The sequence below is a fragment of the Oratosquilla oratoria genome, chromosome 16, assembly GCF_046742065.1.
Source record: "Oratosquilla oratoria isolate Oo_2021 chromosome 16, ASM4674206v1, whole genome shotgun sequence".
Lineage (NCBI taxonomy): Eukaryota > Metazoa > Arthropoda > Malacostraca > Stomatopoda > Squillidae > Oratosquilla > Oratosquilla oratoria.
This window is the reverse complement of record NC_134792.1, coordinates 61275704-61300328: the sequence shown is the minus strand read 5'-3', so window position 1 is coordinate 61300328 and position 24625 is coordinate 61275704. Positions and strand designations below refer to the sequence as shown.

At 39.3% G+C, this 24625-nt stretch overlaps 1 protein-coding gene across 2 annotated transcripts; it reads left to right on the top strand.

Moving 5' to 3' along the window:
- The first annotated feature begins 93 nt into the window (after window positions 1-93).
- On the top strand, window positions 94-23409 carry SrpRalpha (signal recognition particle receptor alpha). Of its 2 annotated transcripts, XM_076199977.1 has the most exons (9): window positions 94-286; window positions 2803-3000; window positions 5357-5537; window positions 7143-7187; window positions 8430-8521; window positions 17270-17401; window positions 18380-18940; window positions 19167-19640; window positions 21391-23409. In XM_076199977.1, the coding sequence occupies exons 1-9, from the start codon at window positions 161-163 to the stop codon at window positions 21514-21516; spliced, it is 1935 nt and encodes a 644-aa protein (XP_076056092.1). In that variant the 5' UTR covers window positions 94-160; the 3' UTR covers window positions 21517-23409. The 2 variants fall into 2 exon arrangements, with proteins under 2 accessions (XP_076056092.1, XP_076056093.1); XM_076199978.1 differs by lacking the exon at window positions 7143-7187.
- The last annotated feature ends 1216 nt before the right edge of the window (window positions 23410-24625 follow it).

Sequence of the window (24625 nt, the reverse complement as noted above, 5' to 3'; positions counted from 1 at the left end):
ACTCAATCATTCAGTTACAACATTAATTAAAATATTATTATTTCTCTTCAGTATATGTTTAAAAATGTCGATTGTATGAAGTGTCACCATGAAGTCGACGATATGACAGATAGACAACAACAACATCAGACGACGTGATCACAAAACTTGAAGCGCAAAAATGTTGGATTTCTTTGCAGTTATAACTAAGGGTGGCCTTGTGCTGTGGTATTTTCAAGATGCAGCACAGCAGCTTTCAACATCTATAGCAGCTATTAACGCGCTTATTCGAAATGTAGTCCTACAGGTGAGAATGAAGAAAGTATCAGGTGTTCTAGAAAGCAAACTAGAAAGAACATATGTGTTATCTCTTTGAAACAAACTCATTGGCTATGGTTATTATTTACTATATAACTAGGTAAAGTGGCTCAGATGTTGTTGTCACTGAACTGGGAATGTACTTATAACGTTGAGGCATGTATTTTCCTACATGTTAGCGTAATTATGTACTTGGCAACCAAACACATGCTGAGTATTGCGACTCAGATGAAAAGAAAAAAATATATATTGATTGTTGAGATTATAGCTTTGTTATATGAATACACATTATTTTGTTTGACATAATTAGTGCAGTTACCATTTAATATTAGTAGCTTATCATATGATAGATCTTTAATCTTCAACAGTGGACATTTCATCATGATCATGTTAATCATTATTTATCAAATTAAAATTGCTCGGTATTATTCAGTGAAAGGTAATAATGTGAATGTTGATCCAGAATCCCCACTTTATATAGTTGTTATTAATGATACTGATAGGCTATTGTAATTGGTGGATGAAAGGAAATATATAGGTCAATTTGCTTGTCTGTATCAGATGTACATTTGGTTAACATTGTTATTTTGAAGTTGGTTTCATTAATCTAGAGCCTTTTACTAACACATGGGGATTATGGGAAAATGGCATTTTATCTTTTATCAAGAGATGGGGAGACCATAAATCTTGTGTATAAAATATGTGTGATGGCCTATCAGGCATTACTCCATTAGATTCTGGTAGACCCAAATATATACGTGATCTCCTCGATGACTTTCATATAGACTCAGATATGTTGTCAAGACACAGTGTGATGCCACATAGATTACATGAGCCATGGTATAATCTGGAAATTGGATTTAGAGCATTTGAAAACTGGGTAAAATTTTACTTTCGACCTTTGTTTGAATATAGCAATACAAAATTAAATAGTAATTTTGTAAATTAAAATGTATCAACGTAATATGCAATTTTGTGTGCGGAAATGAAAATAAAAATACGTTGCTACAACAGATTTCTTAAGTAACGAAGTCGTGTACGACGAATGGTACGCCATGTTTGTTGTGGTAGATGCCGACGTCGGAGAAATGAAAGGACGATAAATTTGTCTAAAACTAAACTAACCTAACCTAACCTAACCTGTGTTTAATAAATCATTACCTGCAAATTAGATATCATCCGGCTGGTCCTCGTCGTCGTCGTCGTCGTGAGAGACGTTGGCGGGCTTTTCAACCACTCTCTCAGCTTTTGTATGGCTATATTCCTCCAATGGTCGAAAGTAAAATTTTACCGGTTAGGTTAGGTTAGGTTAGTTTCGTTTCGTTTACTTTACTTTACTTTAGTTTAGACAAATTTATCGTTCTTTCATTTCTCCGACGTCGGAATCTACCATAACAAACATGGCGTACCATTCGTAGTACACAACTTCGTTACCTATGAAATCTGTTTTAGCAACTTTTTTTATTTTCATTTCCGCACACAAAATTGCATATTACGTTCATACATTTTAATTTACAAAATTACTATTTAATTTTGTATTGCTATATTCCAACAAAGGTCGAAAGTAAAATTTTACCGAAAACTGTGCTCCAAGTCCATAACAAATTACCTTTAAATCTTAAGGTGGCCGAAAATGTTGAAATATTCAAGAAAAGACTGAAGATACATTTGTTTACTGAGTGTTATGATCTGGAATATATGACTATGAAGCAAGAATACAAGTGCTACTTTGTATGAGGGCGGCTGTAATGAGCGCCGTGTAAGCGGCGGAATACGGCCGAGAAACTCCAACTACAGTAACGGTATAGGATGATGCAATTTTCAATAATATTCAAGAAACACACAAACATGGATAATTAAAATGAAAATTTTGTCAAGTAGCTTCTAACCTAAACATTCCATGAAAAAAAAAGGATAGGTCTCTCAAATCCAAAAAAGAAGAAAGTAAAAAATGCGTTTGCATGTTACTAGAACGTAACATAGTTTTCATCACACATTGGTTGTAGACGCACCCACCACTTCAGTACAATGATGCCCACATAGGTGTCATGAGGCGCAAGTAGGCACACAAAGATGCCGACGTTGGCATCTTGATTATATATATTTATTGCAGTTGCACATGAGTTACCCCCAGATTCTGTGAACTGCTTTGATCACATTTCCTCTGTTTATTATTACTCAGAGTAAAAGAGAACAAGTAATACAGCAGTGACTTTATATTTTATAATGCGAGTAGTGTGATGAATGGTATGTTTGGCAGCTGATGCTGTGCACAAGAATTTGAATCTTACTGAAATGGTTAATTTTCTCAGTGCAGTAATCTTAGGTATTATCATTTCCTTCATATGACAAGACTTCTTTTTCTTCTTGGAATGCCAGAATAGGTGTTGGCTGCCAAATTCTAGTCAGAACATCTTGGTCTTGTGATATTCATTTTACAGTTGTGTACATGTTCCTTTGCTAAGCTTCATTTGAAAATGTAAATTTGATTTTGTTTCTTCACAGGAACAAGGAGGAATAAATATGTATAACCACAACAACCTAACCTTAAAACTGAGGATGGACCAAGAGTTTGAGTTACTCTTTGTACTGGGCTATCAAAAAATATTACAGTTGGAATACATTGATAAATTCCTCTCCGACATCCAGAAGCAGTTTAGAGAAAGATTCCGTGACCAGCTGATGGAGGGTCAATATTACCAGGTAAAGTGGTAGGACAAGGTCATTGATAATATAAAAGTTTGAGTTTTATTATATATATATATATATATATATGTATATTAATTATTGTTATTATTATGAGAGGTACAAAGTAAAGAGAAAGGAAGTTAAGCATATGATAAAGAAAGCAAAGAGAAGAGCAGATGTGAAATGGGGAAAGAGTATGACAGAAATTTTTGAAAGTAATAAAAAGGTGTTTTGGAAGGAAATTAAAAGAGGAAGAGGAGGTGAATCAAGTAGAGAAGAAAAAGTAAAAGGTGCAGATGGAGAGATGATAATGGAAGAGAAGGCAGTGAGAGGAAGGTGGGCAGAGTATTTTAGGGAGTTGCTAAATGTGAAGGAGGATAGGGAGGGAAAGGTAATTGCAGTGGGAAATGCTAAGAAAATGAGAGTAATGAATGAGGAAAATGGAGGAGAAATAGGGAAGGAAGAAGTGGAAGCAGTTGTTAAGATGATGAGAGCAGGTAAGGCACCTGGGTTGGATGGATGCCATGCAGAATGTCAGAAGAAAGGAGGTACAGTTATGGTGGACTGGCTGGTGAGGTTATTTAATGTTTAAGAGAGGGTAGAGTGCCAGAGGACTGAAGGAGTGCCCGTATAGTTCCGCTTTACAAAGGAAAGGGGGACAAGTGTTAGTGTAGTAGTTACAGAGGGATCAGCTTGTTGAGTGTAGTTGGGAAGGCTTATGGGAGTGTCTTGATTGAGAGGATTAGGAGAGGAGCAGAGGGAGTAATTGGTGAGGAACAGTGTGGTCTTAGGACAGGTAGGGGATGTGTAGATCAGATCTTTGTGGTAAGACAGATATGTGAGAAAGCTATAGGAAAAGGTAAGGATGTTTTTTGGGCTTTTATGGATCTGGAAAAGGCTTACAACGGGGTAGACAGGAAGGCACTGTGGGAGGTACTGCAGATATATGGGATAGGAGGAAAGCTGTTAAGAGCAGTCAAGAGTTTTTATGAGAGTAGTAGAGCTTGCGTTAGGATTAGAAATGGAGAGAGTGAATGGTTTGAGGTAAAGGTGGGACTTCATCAGGGGTGTGTTATGTCGCCCTGGCTGTTCAATCTTTACATGGATGGGGTGGTGCGAGAGGTGAATGCAAGGGTAGTGGGTCAGGGGTTGGAGATGATTAAAGAAAATGGAGAAAAGTGGGAGGTGAGCCAGCTGTTGTTTGCTGACAACACTGCGCTTGTAGCAGGATCAGAGGAGGGATTGAGGAAGTTAGTGACAGAGTTTGAGAAGGTGTGTGAAAGAAGGAAGCTGAAGATAAATGTGGGCAAAAGTAAGGTGATGAGATGTACAAGGGGAGAGAGTGACAGTAGGCTGGAAGTGAGCATTAAGGGTGAGAAACTGGAGGAAGTGGATAGTTTCAGATACTTGGGTGCGAATGTGACAGGAAAGGGAGGAGTGGGGGTGGAGGTAGAATGTAGATTGAGAGAAGCGAGTAAATGCCTTGGTGGATTAAAAAGTGTAATGAGAAATAGACATCTGGGAATGGATGCTAAGAGGAGGTTATATGAAGGAGTGATTGTACCAACAGCAATGTGCGGGGACATGGAACATGAGAGAGGAAAAGAGAAGGAGTTTGAATGTGTTTGAGATGAAATGTCCGAGAAGTATGATAGGGGTTACTAGGCTAGATAGAGTGAGAAATGAGGTGAGGAGGAGAACAGGGGTGGAAAGGGAGCTGGGAGATAGGGTTGATGAAAGAGTATTGTGATGGTTTGGACACATGGAAAGAATGAGTGAAGAAATATTAGTAAAAGAAGTGTGGAAGGTGGAGGTGGAAGGAGTGAATATGAGGGGGCGTCCTAGGATGAGATGGATGGGTGGGGTGAAAGGGGCTTTACAAAAGAGAGGAAGGACGGGAGAGGAAAGAAGATAAGGGTGAATGGAGAAGGGTTGTGTATAGATGAGGCTGTGATGCATGAGGGGGAGTGGGTGGGGTATGGGGGATGAGGAAGTATGTATGAGAAAAAATTTGATGCAGCCCAAAGGGATTTCTCCCCGTCTTCTCCTTTTCTGCATGAGGGGACGGAGAGGGGGGGTCGCCGAATTTATGAAGCGGCCTTGCTGTGGATGTGCTGTGTCTTGTGACACTGCTTCTGACCCAGGGCAGTGGACAGGATGCAGGGATGACCCGTCATCCAGGAGGTGCCAAGATAGGAAGGAGGGTGGAGGGGAGTGGAATATATGGGAAATGAAATGGGTGGGAGTGATTTCTATGCCTTTTTCTTTTTGGCTACCCCCCGTGTAAAGGGGAAAAGCCTTTGGTATATGTATGAATTATTTTTTTCTCTCCCCATCCGAACATAACTTATTTTGTTTGAAATTTTTGCAGTCATTTGACTTTGAAGATGATTACTACATTGTGTTGAAGAATGCCGAGGAGGAGCACAAGATGGTAAAACAAGCTCCTAGGCGCCCTCGAACATTTGAGGAGTCCGAGAAAGCTAAGAAGACTGTGGCTTCCATGATTGAGAGTAGAGGCGATGAACCTGTTAAGGGCAAGAAGAAGAAAAGTATGTGAATTAACATAAGTATGCTTTGCCCAAAGTTTAAGTCCGTAAGATTATTTCTTATGTACCAGAATTTCACATGTTGAGGAGTTTGTGTATGATTTTATAATTGTCTTGCATGTGTGGGCATTGTTGTAATAGTATTGCATTTAGGCAGTAATAAGTTATTAATATAAATGAAGAACATTGTCTTGCTTTCATTTGATATAATAGTTGCTTCAAGTTTTGCTGATTGCAAACCTGCAGCCCTACAGTGGATGGCAGCAGTCCTTAGGACTTCCCATTGATCTCATTAGGAGGAAAAGTTGGACTAATATCTGCATTTTATTAGTGTGGAACTTTCTGTATCACCAGCTTGAATTAGTAGAAGGGGAGCAGTCACTGAATGTTCCTGTGTTAGGGGTAGGGAATAGAAAATTGATGGAGAGAGACCTTCAGCCTTCAGAGACCATGTGTTGCCTGCTCTCCATGTGTGAAAATGCATAAGAAGTACAGTTGAAGTTCAAAGAGATTCTAGGCTTGATCTAGAGACCCATTGTCAGGCCCTCGGGGTTGCATTTTCTGTATGCCTGGTGAATAGGAAAGATTACAGAAGAGAGGAAGGAGATTGTTAATGGACTAAAGGATGGCTTTGCTTGAAGGGATGGTTTTTCCATTTCCTTCATAAATTTATTGAGTGGATGAGGATGGGGTTCACCATATGATGAAGTGGTGAGAGTAATCTAGCTCCAGCTGTCAAGACCTGCTGTAGAAGCACTGTCTTTCTGCATTGCCTTGACCCAGGTGATGTGATAGAGGACAGGGATGACCCTTTAATCATGAGGTGGTGAGATGGGAGGGGCATTGAATGAGTTTTAATGTGTATGTGGTGAGTGAGTGCTTTGAGGGGTGGAAGAGCCTTTAGTATATTGATTGGTGAGCATGTGTATACCTGTTCCACACTTCAGTGACCTCCGAAGACTTGCCAGCCACTGTTGGGCAGTGGGTAACCTGTCTGTGAAACTCGAGTGAGTGCTTTGAGGGGTGGAAGAACCTTTAGTATATTGATTGGTGAGCATGTGTATACCTGTTCCACACTTCAGTGACCTCTGAAGACTTGCCAGCCACTGTTGGGCAGTGGGTAACCTGTCTGTGAAACTCGAGGCAGTGTTTTTATAGTTATTCATTTTGTAATGCCAGGCAATTTAAATCAGCTGAGGAGGGATTCCAGGTACTTGTATAAGCATTATAGGACATGGTTAACCAGCTTGGAACTGGATTTAGTGTTGGGATATCATAGAATGTCTGCTTGTTTGTTTATCATGCTGCATTGTCATTTGTATAACATAAATGTGATTATTGATCTAATTTATATGCTAACTGCATAGGTGGTGGGCCATTAAATGGGAATTCTTTTATTTACTTGTATATTTGTTTTTATCAGTAACCACAGTTATTTGAAAACTGAAGGGAATTAAACTTTCTGCATTCTGTAGTGATACAGTGGTAACGGGTCATTTGCTTTACTAATGTCAAAATGGTTTTACCCCCAAGTAGGATAGTTTGCAAGGTAACAACTTTAAGCTTCAGGTGGTTGTTCCTGGTGATGGTATCCTTAACTTTTTGCAGGCAAAGGCAAGAAGAAGGGCATGGGAGAGGAATGTAATAACAATAGTAAGTATGATATGTGTTGTTTTCTTGAGAGTGTATAGAATGATATTCTTTAAGTGATGTTGTAGTCTTGTACGTCTGTTCATAAAAAAAAATCTTTTCTATAATTCTGATTTAGATAGCTCAGGTTTGTTGATTGGGAATTCACAGCCTCACAATGGCTGGCAACTGTCCTCAAGCATTCCCATAGATCTTCAGAAAGGAACTTAGGACTGATGTATTTGTGTGAGACTTTCTTTATCACCAGGTGAAAGTGATAAAAGTAGAGGAGTACTCTCCAGTTGTCAGTATTCCCTATATGAGAAGGTAGATGGAGTACCAGAGGAAGTTGATAGAGATCATGAGCCTATTCTGGAGAGGGCCAGCCCATGGGGCTGTACTTCTAGACAGAGGTGAAGGGAATGACCGTATTTAGAAATGAACAAGAGAGATAATTCTCGCTGTCTTTCCCCCAGACAAATGACTTGAGAAACCATACATTACTTTCCCTCGGACCACTTCCCAATAAAGATCACCATAGAACTGGAAGGAAAGATGGAGCCTTTATAGAAGAAAATTTAAACTTAAAAAAAAAATGACAACATTGTGCAGAGGAAATAGAAAAGAACAGAAACCTTTGCCATATGTAAATTCCTATTTATAGACAGAGCAGTGGAAGAAAGAGTAGTGACCATTCAGAAGACCAGCAAGGAATGTGTTGTACACAACTTGTCGGTCTGCCTCGCCAAACCAATTTTGTTCAAGAAGGACCACTTCACCAGTACACTTCTCACAAACATCACACAAGTGCTGGAGGGATTTAACAAGAAGTCTTCACCTGAAAGATCAGTTATAAAGGATTTGTAGGGAAATCCTGTTCCACTCAGTGTTTCTCAGGGAAATGGAACTGCTCGGCTAGTTAGGCTAGGGAACAACAACAGTTATGGTGGCAGTAGACATAAACAAGCTCAGTCCATCCACCTTTGTCTTGCACACTTTTTTGCTAGTCTTTTATTTATTTGATTTTACTTTATTTATTTGTTTATTTTTACCAATCCCCATACCATCCCATTGTGTATTCATTGCAGATAACCATAATTGCAGCAGAAGTGTTTGTATTATTGAGGCTTCTCTTTTGTCCATATAACATAATTTGATAGTCTTTTTGATCAGTGAATATTACATATTTGTATGATTTATTAAACAGAATATGGAAGAAGTATAATTTGGGAATCAAATTATTTACATTTATGCTTCTCTTGGTAGGTAAAGGGACTGCAGTAGAAGAGGTAGTTGTTTTACAAGAAGTAGAAGAAGAAGAAGACAGTAATGAAAATTCTTATTCTCATGATGTAGAGGTGAGTGTAACATTTAAGAGTGCAAGGTGATGAACATATCATGGATAGTGAATATCAGTAGATGTGTTTTTCATATATGAAGGTTTAGTAATGGTTACTACCATACAACCAAGTTCAAAGGTCCACAGTTACTGTCTATTTATATACCAAGGCTTGCACCCTCTTCTACCCATTCCACTCCTATCCACCACAGTTGCTAAAATGTGGTGTATAGAAACTTTAACAGGATACACAATATACTTGTCATTATCTATGAGGTTTTAACCTGAGGATTGTGAATCACAACTCTGACTGGGAATGGTCATGTGAGCTATATACTTAGTTGTGCTGAGTAAAAATTTCACCAAAGTTCTTGCCACAGTAGGTACACACTACCCCTACACAGTCTTATGCACGGTGCTACACAAAGATGGAAAAGAATAATTTTTTTCACCAGATGTTGACCTGAATGCTTATTTCATGTTTATTGAAAAATATTGCATATTTTTTTTGTCATGTGCCACACACCGCAGGTGTCGGGGCAAACCGCGACAGAATAAAAAAAAAAGAAAAAAAATAATTGTATGTATATCTATATACATATATAGATCAACACTACTTCGGGTGCTGGAGATTGCCACACACTTTCTGGAGGAAGCGAGCATTTTTCCGCTGCTCCGTGACAGCCAATCACACAAACCGAAGGATGAGGAGTTGTACTGTGCTGCCAGTTAGTCGTATGGTAGGACCTGGGACATGGGGTAGGGGGGTCCTAGTCCACTTTCCATTCTTGGTTGAAAGGAAACTCGACCTTCTGTACTGCCTTTATTCTTCCAACATTCTTCCAAAAGCTTCCCAAACCGGGGAAGGGAGGGAGTTGAGAACTTGCATCCCATTCGGTCTTCCAGACCGGTTCACTGGTTTCCAGGACCAGTTCCGAGACTAGTTCTGGTTTCCCAGATTGGTTCCCTTTTAAAAGGGACAATTTGAAGAAAACCTCAATAGTTTGGTTAGGTCGCCTGGCAATGTTTTCGTGGCATCTCTCTCTCAGACCACGTGAGTGTGAGCCATACATCGAAAACGTTTTTGATCCCTTCTTTCCGATAGTGAGTAGGAATATAAATTTGACATAGTAATATTTTTACATGTGTTTGTTGACGAATAAAGTCCTTTTTATGGATTTCATTATAAATAATTTTAATTATTACAATAGTTGCTGTGGATGTGCTGTGTCTTGCGACACTGCTTCTGACCCAGGGCAGTGGGCAAGGTGCAGGGATGACCCGTCATCCAGGAGGTGCTTAGATGAGAGGGAGGGTGGGAGGAGTGTGGAGTGTATTTAGGGATGAAATGGGTGGGAGTGTTTTTATGCCTTTCCCTTTTTGGCTACCTCCCTTGAAAGGGGGAAAAAGCCTTGGTATATGTATGTATGTACAATAGTAATTTAAGGATATTAGAGCTGGATGATGAATCAATTTCTAAGTACATCCAAAATTTTAGAAGGATAGCTTTCTCTCTGACATAGCTTTCCCTTGGGGAAAAATTGATTCATGTCCACTCTAATATCAAGCCACTTTGAATCATGGACTTGCATAACCTTTACTATGTGCCTGTCCCAGTGGAATACAGATCTTTGTCTAACAATCTCAGTCTAGAACAAAAAATGTTTACTCTTGTAACAACATAAAACATGGATACATTGGAGCACTTTAATGTGGACACTACCCTATAGGTGTGCATTCAAACTGCTTTCCTAATAGCTTTGCCTGGCCTAATGCTGGGGTTGGATAGACTCCACTTACACAGGAGATCACGTCACTCTACTTCAAAAGAGCTCTCCATTTAAGAAGACAAACTTGGCTCCTATCAAGGCATCCTAATGACTATCTGTCCAGACTTCTTGGCCAGAAACAACTCGTAAAAATTGAGTTTCAAAGGGGTTTGGAAAGGGGCGCACTCCATCCTAGGAAATGTACCAACTTGGTACTACAAGAGCCAGACTTAACCCCTTCCATACGGTGCCGCACACGTAGGCGTCATGGGGAGCGAGTGTATTCGCGAGGCTGCCATATCGGCGTCTTGATTATATTTATTGTAGTCGCCCCTCCATAATGACATTCTTTCTAATTCTTTTGTAATTGCATTTTCTATGGTTATCAAAACTCACGGGTGAAGAGAGAACGATCGATATAAGCGGTGACTATATTTTATGATGCGAATATTAATACGACACGTCGTACGGCTGGCATTGGCTGCTGCCACCGAGATCTAAGTCCATGACGCCTACGTGTGCGGCACCGTATGGAAGGGGTTAAGACAAGATCCATAATACCACCAAAACATTCACAATTATGACAAGTTTCTGTGATACATTACAGATTCCTATTACAAACTTCTTTTCCTCCAACATAAACCTAAAAGAATATCATCCACTTTGAATAATTCTATGATACTACACAGAAGTTACAAGCAAGTACAAAAGTATAAAAGTGCAAAAATAGTAAATCCTTACAACTAGGAACAGATTGATTCACCATCCTGCTGAGGGATGGTCCTTCACTTCAGCAATAGTCATTAACAGAGTCTAGATCTCTTCTATTAACCAGGAAGGAGGTACAATATTTCTAGCACCTCTTGTACGAATCCCTTCACTCACTATGTCAGGCACTGTTTCTGTGTGTTCCTGTAGGTTAAGTAAATACTGTTCATCACTATGGAATGGCTTAAGTTTATCAGCAGCACGTTCGAGGACAGTTTCATCAAACAAATTTTTTTATTACATAAGTTGACCCATCACGAACACTTTCAATAACTTTGAAAGGCCCGAGCCACTTCACATTTAATTTGCGACTTGTGCCTGGTAACTGGGTTTCATTTTTCACCCAAACTAAGGAGTTGAGTTCAACACGTTTGCTCAGTCTTTTTCTATTTGCATGATGGATAAATGTTTTTGACATTTTAGCGTGGGTCTTTTGGATGATGTCGTGAGCTTGAGCAATATCAGAGTCCATCACATCATCATCTATTGAGGGTAATTCACTAAGGATTTGTCTAAAAGGCCTCCTACTAAAAATACATAATGAGGCTGTTCACCTGTTGTGGCATGTATAGCACAATTAAGAGTACTCCGAGTCTCTCCTAAATATTTTGGCCACTGATATGGATGACCCTGGCACATGACATTGAGCAAAGTTTTCATGGTTCCGTGCATCCTTTCAGAGATACTATTACCTTCGGGATGGTAGGGTGTAATGAAACCAGTGTTTATGTTGTGTGACTTGCAAAGATCTCTAAACTGCTGAGACGTGAATTCAGCACCATTGTCCAGTATTACACACTTTGGAACTCCAAAATCATTCAAATACTTCTCAAAGTTCTTACTGACAACCTCTGTAGTCTTATTCCTAAGGGGGTAAAACTTCACATAGTGTGAGCAGTGATCAATGATTGTAAGAACGTACCGGTATCCATTTGCTCCAGACACCATGTCTGTCAAATCAATACTGATACGCTCCAAGGGTTTGTTTACTGGAGGTAGTTCTTGGAACTTCTGCTGTAAGGATGGACTGTCTTTTTGGACTTGGCAGGTGATGCATTCTTTGACATATTTAACTACATCAGATCTAAGTGAAGGCCAGTAGAAGTAGGTCTCCAAAGCATCAATAGTTTTCCTTCTACCTAAGTGACTTGCAACTTGCTCATGACCAAATTTTAGTGCTGCTTTCCTAAGCTCTTGAGGTACTACAAGTCTTAACTGAATACTATTATCTTGCCTGTCAGCACTCAGGTATAACAAACCCTCATACAGTATAATCATTCTAGGAGACTTTGTCTTCCTTTTGAATACTGATACAAGTGGCTGATGGTCTGTCTGTACTGTGAACATGGCACCCCAAAGAAAATGATGAAAGCGTCTACAGGCCAGTACTATGGCTAAAGCTTCACGATTAGTAGTGGAATATCTCTGTTCTACAGGTTTTAATTTCTTTGAAAAATATCCAACTGGCTTCAGAAGACCATCACTCTCTTGTATTAATACTGCACCTACATGATCTAAACTAGCATCTGTAAATAGCTGAAAAGGATTTGTCATATTTGCTTTAATAAGTACAGGAGCTGTCATCAAAAGTTGCTTTAGCTGTTCAAAACTAGATTGACACTCTGGTGTCCAACTAAATTGTTCTTTCCCTCTCAGAAGATTGGTTAAGGGGACAGCAATTTTTGCAAAATTGTGTATGTGTTTGCGGTAAAATCCACACATACCTAAAAACCTTCTAGTTTCCTTGACATTTGTAGGAGCTTTCATATCTCTGATTGCACTCAGGTTGTCAGGACAAGGTTTGCATTCTTCCTTGGATATGATATGGCCAAGAAATTTGATCTCTTCTTGAGCGAACTGGCACTTCTTGATATTCAATTTCACACCCTTTTCACCAAATAATTGGAACAACTCTCCCAATCTCTCAATTAATTCTTCTAAGTTAGGAGCCCATACTACAAGGTCATCTAAGTAATTCTTGACCCAACCCTTCTTTATTAAGGGGGCTAAGATATTTCCAATTACTCTTGAGAATATGGCTGGACTACAACTCAGACCAAAGGGGAGTCTCTTGAACCGATATAATGTAACTCCATCACTAAAAGTTGTCAAATCTCTACTATCTTCATCCAATTCTACCTGGTAATAAGCATCCTTCATATCTAAAGAAGCATAAAAAGGATTTCCAGATGCCGATTCAACTAACTCTTCTAATCTAGGTAATGGATGAATATCAGTCTGAAGGCGAGTGTTAACTTTCCTATAGTCCAGACATATTCTTTGAGAGTTATCGGGTTTTCTGACTAGAACTATAGGACTCAACCAGGCAGCTGTGGATGGCTCAATTATATCTTTGGCCTCCAGATCCTCTAACAGATCGGCGATAATCTGCTTAGCCTTCTCGTGATATCTATACATTGGGGTCCTAACGGGCTGGGGATCACTAACATTAATATGCCCTTGAACTCCCTGGAATTTTCCTAACTCATTATTTTCTACTATGAAAATCTGGTGATTCTCCATTACCAGGTTCTTTAATTGGGCTTGTTGTCCATTATCTAGATGTGACCAATCTTGTTGTGCAATTAAACTTTCTAATTTCTCCTCTCTAGTGCTTCCTCGTCCTGGTGCAACACGCATGCTCTCAGGGATAAGATCATTCTTAATCTCAATCTTTCTACATGTGGTAGCTACTAAACTGATGTCTCTTTCATCAATCTTATTATAAGTACCTATTAATGTTCCTATCTTCAACTTAACTATACCCTTTGTACTGTTTATTAGAGGCATGGGGTCCTCCTGATCCCTATTGACTTTAAGGCATAAAGCTTTCATAGCACCACTATGTTTCAATCCTGACTCAAATTCAAGTACAGTATCTACCTCTTCATTAACTTTAATGGCATATATTCTTGCAGAGGAAGGAGGTAGGATAATTTTTCTCTTTAACCTAATCTCATTTACATCAGGGTTTGATGGTTGAACTATCTTGAGACTCCTAATTCTCCTTGTGGAAGGTCTCCGTTTAAGAAGCTGCACTCTGTAGGTAATACTATCCCAAACTAGTATACCCTTCTTATGATCCCATGTTAGACGGGCACTTCCTAGTAAATCTGCACCCAAAAGGACTTCTGTATCTAAAAGAGGGTCTGGCACAATATAAAATAAGTGAGTAACTACTCTATGGCCAATACTAACACCCAAATAAACAGATCCTAATACCGGTACAACTGTGTCTGTGACTCCCGTTAACCTAGGTAAATTTCTCATCTTAGCAGGCTTCAAACCTAAACTGTCCACAAAGGATTTCTTAGCTATACTGACACAACTACCCGTATCAACTAAAGCTGCAACCGTATTATCATTAACCATCAAACTTATACTTGGAGATCTTGCTTGACCTCCTAGTCATTGTGTGTTATTCCCATTTAATGGTCCTGGGCATCCTACATGACCTCTTCGATTATTTGGTTTATTGCAATCAAAGCATACTCCCTTAGGTGGATTACAAGGACAATCTGACAGGTTATGGTCAGTCACTCTGCAAAAGGCACAGTAAGTATTACTACTCTTTTGCTTCTTCATGGATATTTTCTCAAACCTTTTGCTTAATTCCTCCAATTTCTTTGTCAGTTTGTCTATTTCATTATTTGGAGTTCCCACTTGAGGAGTACCTGTCACTGGGGTTGGTGACTGGGAATTCCCAGCACCTGAAATGGGCATGACTCTATTACTATTACTAGTGTTCATTCCCTGAGCTCGATAGTATTCCTCTTCAGCATATGCCATAAAATTTTGTAAAGGAATATGATCTGCCAGGAAATCAACTAATTTAGTTTGAGTGTATGAATTCAATCCCTTATATATCTTTGTCTTAAGGAACTTATCTGATGTTGGGATTGGATCATTGGGGAACTTCAGTGTTAAAGCTGAAATTTTACACTGTAATTTATTAATAAAGGAGCTAAGAGGTTCATCAAAATAATAAGTCAGGGCAGTTATCTCTTGCCAGGCCTGCAGCAGTGTAGCCGAACCTATAAACTGCCGTTTCATTATCCTCTTAATCTCATCCCAAGCTAGATTATTACCCTTCGTGGCTAGCTCCGCTGTTAAGAACGTGGCTATATCCTGTTCAGTCCTGGCTAATGCCACTTATTCTCTTCTCATCTGAGTTGGTGCATGACTCTACCTGCCTAAAGAAAGTATTCAACCTATTATCGGCGCTAACACCCTTTAGCTCACAAAGTTTGAGGAGACTTTCATCTTTTGGCTTGAGTATAGGTATTTCTTGAGGGATTGGCATTGGGGTAATGTTTGAATAAAGGAATGGATTGGTGTTATTAAGAGGATAATTAGGTGATCCACTAAAAGGATTGGCTGTGACAGTCTGATTACCTTGCTGCAGATTGGAAGGGTTTGTCTGATTAACAGGAGGTTGCGGAGGAGGATAGGCTGGGGGTGGATTAGGGACAGGTGTGGGGAGTTGTGTAGGAGGGGGTGTGGTGACTGTAAGGTTATGTGATGCTGGCCAGGCTCTTATAGGTGTTAGGGGTACTGTACTGATGAATGCAGATGCACCTAGTGGTGTGCTTGTGTATTAGTACGCGGTGGTACTGGGGTCTGGATTGTGGTGTCCCTGTTAGAGTATTGAGGGGTCCACTTGTGGAGGGGTTGTATGGATTGTGAAGTGTATGTGGTGTTGGTATTACTGGTGGTTGTGTGTTATTATGTATTTGTATTAAGTGTTGCATTGTCCCCTGTAGATTAGACATCTCCCTGTCCATATTGTTAATCTGTTGTGTCAAATTCCTTACTTGTGAACAAACTCCCTGATGGGATTGTGTAAGATTTTGTGTTTCTGTTACGGCTTGTTGGACTTCATTTTCCAATTGAATTAATTCTGTAAAAGAGTCATCCAAACCATGAGGCATCATTTTTTTTTTCAAGTGTGCTTTAACCACTTACACCAATAATTTCCTTAGAAGGTGAACATATAACATAAGACATCTGTTCAATAACAATACTTGAGAGGAATACAAAGTATAAATCATGACAAAGATCAAGCTCAAGAAAAACTATTTGTGAAATTTCTACCACTACACTATGTGACCTTATTTACTATAATTAGGTCTCGTGGGTAAGTTGGAATCAATAGCATAAAGCTAAGGAATCCGAACAGCTGCCACCATTCTGTCGGAGCGAACCGCGACAGAATAAAAAAAAAAAAAAAATTGTATGTGTATCTATATACATATATAGATCAACACTACTTCAGGTGCTGGAGATTGCCACACACTTTCTGGAGGAAGTGAGCGTTTTTTCGCTACTCCGTGACAGCCAATCACACAAACCGAAGGATGAGGAGTTGTACTGTGCTGCCGGTTAGTCGTATGGTAGGACCTGGGACATGGGGGAGGGGGGTCCTAGTCCACTTTCCATTCTTGGTTGAAAGGAAACTCGACCTTCTGTACTGCCTTTATTCTTCCAACATTCTTCCAAAAGCTTCCCAAACCGGGGAAGGGAGGGAGTTGAGAACTTGCGTCCCATTCGGTCTTCCAGACCGGTTCACTGGTTTCCAGGACCAGTTCCGAGACTAGTTCTGGTTTCCCAGACTGGTTCCCTTTTAAAAGGAACAATTTGAAGAAAACCCCAATAGTTTGGCAATGTTTTCGTGGCATCTCTCTCTCAGACCACATGAGTGTGAGCCATACATCGAAAACATTTTTGATCCCTTCTTTCCGATAGCGAGTAGGAATATAAATTTGACATAGTAATATTTTTACATGTGTTTGTTGACGAATAAAGTCCTTTTTATGGATTTCATTATAAATAATTTTAATTATTACAATAGTAATTTAAGGATATTAGAGCTGGATGATGAATCAGTTTCTAAATACATCCAAAATTTTAGAGGGATAGCTTTCTCTCTGACACAGGGATAGAATTAAAAAAAAAAAAAAAAGGTACTAGCACAATCCACAGGTTAAATATGACTGATTTTTGAGGATTAGATGCATGGAAGATTTGCAGAATGAAGAAATTAACATGATGAAAGGGAAGAAAATATAGATAGATGAATGACGAAAACTGACAAAACTTTGTTTTAAAGCTACAGAATTTCTTGTTAATGATGTATATCCCTATAGAGACACAGACGCCAAAGTAGTAATGGAAGAAGTGTTGAAGTCATGTTTCCCTGTACCTTAGTCTTGCTTCTAATTCCATTACAGGTTACAAATCTCAATGGTACAGCCAATGAGCTGCTGGATACAGAGACACTCCGACGTAACTTGGAGAAGAAGTTTTCGAAGAAGAGTACTCCAAAGGCATTAAAGACCAAGAGCCCGAAAGAACCCAAAAAGGTATGCAGTGATTTAATTCTAGTTTTATTCAGAGACTTAGCATAAAGTTGAAAATGAATAGTATTCTGGTTCACACACACATTTATGCTTGCGGGTGGTTGGTTGACACAAATAGGAGTAAAGCACAATACTTCACTGAGCTACAATAGCCATTTTCGTTTATCACATAAAATATAAAATTACAACTGTAATATTTTCCTTTTTCTCATTCTCTTTCAACCTGAATGTGGATAACCACAGAAAGTGTGATCAATCCTGTACATGGTCAACTTTCTTTATATAAGAATAAACTAATAATTAGTTCTCAAAATGAGGGTGGGGCATGATCAAACTTGTACATATAATCATATAATCACTTATATATATATATATATCTGTCTCTCTGTCTCTGTCTCTATCTCTGTCTCTCTCTCTGTCTCTGTCTCTCTCTCTGTCTCTCTCTCTGTCTCTCTCTCTCTCTCTCTCTCTCTCTCTCTCTCTCTCTCTCTCTCTCTCTCTCTCTCTCTCTCTCTCTCTCCCCCCCCCCCCAGGGGTCTGCATTGTTGCTACATCACCCATCACATAAGAGGGGGTCACTACCTCTCTCTCTCTATATGTGAGTGACAGTGAAATTCTATTCACATACAGAATAACTATGAGACAGATTGCCATGCACAGGTCATTGGCAGGTGTGTCAACAATGAGGGTTTCCCCAAACCATGCCAAAGGGCTCAAGATAGGTTACACTTGTTATAGCTGATTTTTTGATTGATGGGAACAGAAATGGTGGGTGAAGCAGTATAACCTCAAGGACACTATATGGAATCTCCAGGGGGAGCCAACACAAAATACAGGATAACTTTGCTACAAATACAAACTAACTATAGTCAGGACACTGATGTCAGCTTCCTCATATATACGGTATTGCCTCAGGATGTTGGTGTTGGCATCCTCATATGCTAAAGGTTAATAGTTACAACTTAGATCTTCTGCTTGCAGGGCAAGGAACCTAGGATGTGGGAAATGGGTGGTAAAGATACTGCATCTCTGGATTTCTCTGACAAGTCTGTAAGTGACGGCTTACCCACAGCCCGACCTGACTTCTTGCCTGACCCCTCAAAAATTGGCACACTCAAGGGAAATCTTCGTGGTATGGACGCCTCAGACAGTGGCAGTAGTGGTAGTAGCAGCAAGTCATCTGGAGGAATGTTCTCTGCCTTCAGGCGCTTAGTAGGCTCCAAAACTCTCACTAAAGCAGACATTGAACCTGTTTTGGAGAAATTGCGGGACCACCTGATTGGGAAAAATGTAGCTGCTGATGTAGCCGAGCAGTTATGTTCCTCAGTAGAGACAGAACTTGAAGGGAAAATACTTGGTACTTTTGACGGTATTTCTTCAACTGTGAAGACAACACTTACCGATGCACTAGTCAGACTCCTGACCCCCAACCGTCGTCTGGATATCTTACGAGATGTCATGGAGGCAAAATCTATTAATCGTCCATATGTGATTACATTTTGTGGTGTCAACGGAGTAGGCAAATCAACCAATTTGGCAAAGGTAAGATGAGAATAAGGTATAGAAAAATTTATTTGAATTCAAGACTTGAATATTTGTGGAAGTATATATGGATATACTTGTGTATAATGTGGGCAAAGGTGAAATTGGGATGGGAGATGTGGACATTTGTTGGTATATATGGGCCTGGTAGTAAAAAAAATTATGAGAGGGAAGCATACGTTACATTACTAATCAGGTGCTTAAAGTTTCATATTTTTTCTTTCAGATTTCTTTCTGGCTGATTGAAAATGGTTTCCGTGTGCTCATTGCTGCATGTGACACCTTTAGGGCTGGAGCTGTTGAGCAGCTGCGGACTCATATGAAACATCTGAATGCCCTCCACCCACCTGAAGCCCATAACGGAGTGACTATGGTTAATTTGTATGAACAAGGCTACGGGAAAGACGCTGCTGACATAGCTCGTCATGCAATTGACCATTCACGCAAGCAGCAGTATGATGTTGTATTGGTGGACACAGCTGGACGTATGCAGGACAACAAACCCCTCATGCGAGCGTTGGCCAAACTTATCCAGGTTAACGAACCTGACCTGACATTGTTTGTGGGAGAAGCACTTGTGGGCAATGAGGCTGTGGACCAACTTGTCAAGTTCAACCGTGCCTTGGCAGACCATTCAACCACAAAGGCTCTCTTGATTGATGGCATTGTCCTCACCAAGTTTGATACCATTGATGATAAGGTTAGTATTGTATAAAATGTGGAATCACTGAAGGAGGAGTTAAGATGAGAAAATAACAAGGGTGGTGGGTGGGTGTTTGTGACTTATAAGGGGGTAGAAACATCTGGTATATAGATATGAAATTTGAAATGTTGATTTCATACATATATACATATACCGAGGGCTCTTTCCCCCTTACAAGGGAGGTAGCCAAATTCAAAAGACATAAATCCACTTCCACCCATTTTATCCCCACAGACTCCACTCCAATTTACCACCTCTCCCTCCCTCTTTCCTTGGCTCCTTCTGGATGATGGGTTATCCCTGCAGATTTGTTGATTATATACCAGCTGGAATACCACTAACACATTGCCCCACACTATCAATCCCCAGACAGCACAATATCTCTTCTCTAAGTGACTTTTGGTCTTGACCGGAGGCCATGGATCTTCTACTTATTGTCCTTCTTAACAAGCTATACTGTGGTGGGGGAAAAGAATTCTGCCACCATGTTCCCATATATGTTGTAAAAGGGATGGAGCAAGGCAACTAGGGGTCGTCCTGATTTTTGTCTCGTATGAAAAGTTGAGGCATAAGAGGGTGTGGGAAGAGGACTCTCTACAGAACCTCAGTAATTGGATTGTTAAATGTACGTGAGTGTAGTACAAACGAGAGTAAAAAGGAAGAGATTGGTGGTATGTTTGTGAGAAGAAAGATGTATGTGTTAGTATTGAATGAAACTAAGTTGAAACAGAGAGGAGAGGTTGAGTGTGGGGATGTTGTGGGATCGGTGTCAGGAGTAACAATTGGGCTATTTTCCTGTTGATGGTTGTAGGTTTTGAAGCTTGTTTTGGAAAAATTTTAGTTATATAATTTTGGTGTTTGTATTTCATTCTTCGTTGTATCAAGTGCAGTATTAATGGTGTTGCACTATTGTTTTGGTAATTGTATTTTATTCTGTTTTGCATCAAGTGCTTCATAAGTAGGTGGGGGGATTTGCCTTTAAATTTTATTGTTCTTTAATGGTCTTTTTGTTTGGGATGTCTAAAGTTGCTGTTCTTTTTCTTGTTCTGTTAAATTTACCTTTTATATTATTTTGTTTCTCATTTTATTAAGGTACTGTCTGGTGTGTAGTTATGGTTGTATTTCTAATGATGTTTGCAAATGGAGTGAAGGTGAATACATTGAAATGTCGGGGGAGGTTGCTTGTTGATTGCATTGACGTTGTCTAGTATGGTGTTTGCTGGAGTTTAGTTCATACATATACCAAAGGCTTTTTCCCCCTTACAAGGGAGGTAGCCAAAAAACAAAGGCAAAACATCCACTCTCACTCATTTCATCCCCACATACTCCACTCCCATGCACCCCCCTTCCTCCCCCATATCTTGACTCCTCCTGCCTCAAAATCCAGTTAGCACCAGGGATTTACCTTGTACATACATACACATACCAAAGGCTTTTTTTTCCCTTATACGGGAGGTAGCCAAAAAACAAAAGCATAAAAACCATTCCCACCCATTCCATCCCTAACATACTCCACTCCCCTCCACCCTCTTCCCTCCCTTTTATCTTGGCACCTCCTGGATGACAGGTCATCCCTGCATCTCACCCACTGGCCTGGGTCAGATATAGTGTTGCAAGACACAGCACATCCTCAGCAAGGCTGCTTCATTTACCTAGTGGAACATAAAGAAGAGTTGAATATAGATGTCAAAAAGTCAAAAGTTTATAAAATGTTGAGCTTTACAGATGGTACTTTTTTGTTTTGCAGGTTGGTGCTGCCATATCTATGACGTATATCACAAAGCAGCCCATTGTATTTGTAGGCACTGGCCAGACATATACTGATCTACGCAGCTTGGATGCCAAGGCAGTTGTTGAGTCACTCATGAAGTAGATAATGAGGCACAGAAGACTTTAATGTGGTCTTTGGTTATTATCATATTGTTTCTAAGTATTTCAGGAGATGTGCTTTTCAAAAGTATTTATGATACTATTTTGTATCACAAATTGTAGGACCCAGTAGTTAGAATAATAATGGGGTTTTTATACTCTTCATGATTGCATATTGAACAGCAGATTAACTTCAAGACCTATTATTTACTAGGAAGTTAATTGAAAGCTAAAAATAAATTGATGCATTTTCCTTAAGTTAATATGGTATACCAGTGAATGGATTGTTAGATATTTTTTCTGATCTGTTGAAGATTTTAAATAAAGTATTGCAAGGAGCAGTACTTACCACTAATATGTTCACAGCTGCCGTATGATAGATGAGAAGCAAAGGCTGGATTATTGTCACTATGGTTATTTTCAGTTTCATTACATAATAAAAGCTGCAGAGACTGGAGTATTGCATAATTTGAACAGGCTAGTGCAAAGAATATTGTGTGGAATGTTGAATGTAAGTTTGTGATATAGTGAAACAGATTTGTACTATATGCCTGACATGAGATGAAAAGTGTTGTGTATGATAACATAGCGTTGTAAAAGATCCTGGCAAGTAACTCCCAGGTGAAGGATGTAGAAACTAAGAATACAAGTTTGTGATATATTGAAGAATTGTTTTACCTTTTCATCCATTGTATATGCTGATGTAGCATTTAAAGAATTGCTGGCAGATAATTCCCAGGTAAAGGATGTATAAAATGATATACATCTTTGCATGATTAATGTTGCCATAATGATTCTGGTACAGTTTTTTAAATCACTTTTGTGGAACTGAGTAAGTTAATACTCATGCCCACCACCTATATCATGCAGAAGATAGAATTAAAAATGAAAAGATGGCTTTGGTGTCCCTGTTGTTACAGATTAAAAAGAAAATGTGACTTGTTGGTTTCTTAGTTGATGAAGATGAAAAACAAGAGGAGGACAATTCTGGTTTCTGTATTGATACAGTCATGGTAGAAATTGGAAGTGCGGGTTATTGCCGTCAAGAGAGGGAAGCATGCCAAGTGGTGCTGCTGCATACAGGGAACAGATCATTTGGGTGCCTACAGTGTGCTCCTCACTGGACTATAGAAAACCTCTGCTTTGTTCTGCCAAGCATGTCATAGTATAATTTTATTTTTATTTTGGTTCACAGATATGATATTGAGTTATGGTAATGAACATTAATTTGCTTGATCCTTTGTTTTAGTGTGAGCACTCATAATTAGATTTTGCCATTGCTTGTTGTATATTGTTTGTAGCAGATGTATTGCCCTATTTTTATATATGAAATAATCAAGGTGTATTATATACGTCTTTGCTGGCCTTAATATGACTTAAAGGTTGATGAACCTAAGTATAGGAATGCCTCTTGGTTGTATTTCACATGCAAGTTCATGTCTAATAATTTATATTGTATTTTTAATGGATGTTGATTTCAAGTCAGACTACATGTGGAAGCATCAAGGTAAAAGAATAATATTTCAGGTCTCCTCAATAGTTGTAGATACTGGTATGATTTTGTACAAATCAGTTATTGTTATACACACACCTGCCCAAGGAAAGGAAAGATACTTTGAGGTTAACAATCATGGGGCACTTTCTTGGGTGGCCAGTTTCTCATTTGTGGGCAGTTTCATGTTCTTCATATATGCTATGATATCTGGAGTTTTACCACATTAATGTATTTATATGAAAAATAACTTTTTGGCAAATGATTATGAAAATATAGTAATATATCTTTTTTTTTTTTTAATCAAATATTTTCTCCTATTATATTGCTGTAGTATATTCTCTGTTATTGAAAACTTTTCTTAATATTCTGCAAAAATTGGACTATTAAAAGATTTCATAGAAAGTTTGTTTTCTTTTCATCAGATATTGCTATGTTAGGTTCTTAGTGAGAAAGCCCCCAAAAATATAAGGTTAGTCAAATGAAAGATGGGTATAATGGTAGTACACCATATATGACTAGTTACACTTATGTATATTTATATAATGATTACACACACTACAGCACACAGCTTTCTTTCTTCAAATTCATGACTATATAAAATTTTGAAAGGAGAAAAAAGCAATTTTGAAGCAGGTGTAGTAGATAAATGCAAAGATAAACCATAACTGCTTTACAGGTTTATAAACAGGAAATTGAGACACAGAAGAAATCAACATATTAGTAGTGGGTGATGAGGTCTTTGAAGAGGTCTCAACTCGGGCAGAAATTATGAATGAAAATTTCCAATCGGTCTTCACAAAAGAGCACAATTTTTTGGAGAAAAGAGGGGAGCAGAAAACCAGGTTTAGCAGATATAAATGAAGAAGTGAGGAATGTGCTCAATCTCTTGGAATCATTGGATGTGAAAAGCTTCAGGGTCTGATTAGATTTCAAACTGTATACTTAAAGAATGTAGGGAACAACCAGTAGACAAGATCCACAGTCTTATTATATATGTTCATTGAATGAAGGCATTATGCTGCTTGATTGGAAAAGTGCAAACGTAGTACCATTTAACAAGGGTGGAAACAAACACTAAATTATAGGACAGTATTACTAAATGAGAAATGAGGAGGTGAGGAGGAGAACAGGGGTGGAAAGGGAGTTGGGAGATAGAGTTGATGAAAGAGTATTAGGATGGTTTGGACACATGGAAAGAATGAGTGAAGAAAGACTAGTAAAGGAGGTATGGAAGGCAGATGTGGAGGGAGTGAACATGAGGGGACGTCCTAGGATGAGATGGATGGATGGGGTGAAGGGGGCTTTGGGGAAGAGGGGAATGTCTGTTGAGGAAGGATGGGAGAGGACAGAAGACAGGGGTGAATGGAGAATGGTTGTATATGGAAGATGTTGTGATGCATGAGGTGGAATGGATGAGGGGTGAGGTAGTGTGTGTGAGCAAAATTTTGACTCAGCCCGAAGGGATTTCTCCCCGTCCTCTCCTTTATATGGGGGGACAGAGAGTGGTGGTCGCCGATTTAATGAAGTGGCCTTGCTGTGGATGTGCTGTGTCTTGCGACACTGCTTCTGACCCAGGGCAGTGGACAGGGTGCAGGGATGAACTGTCATCTAGGAGGTG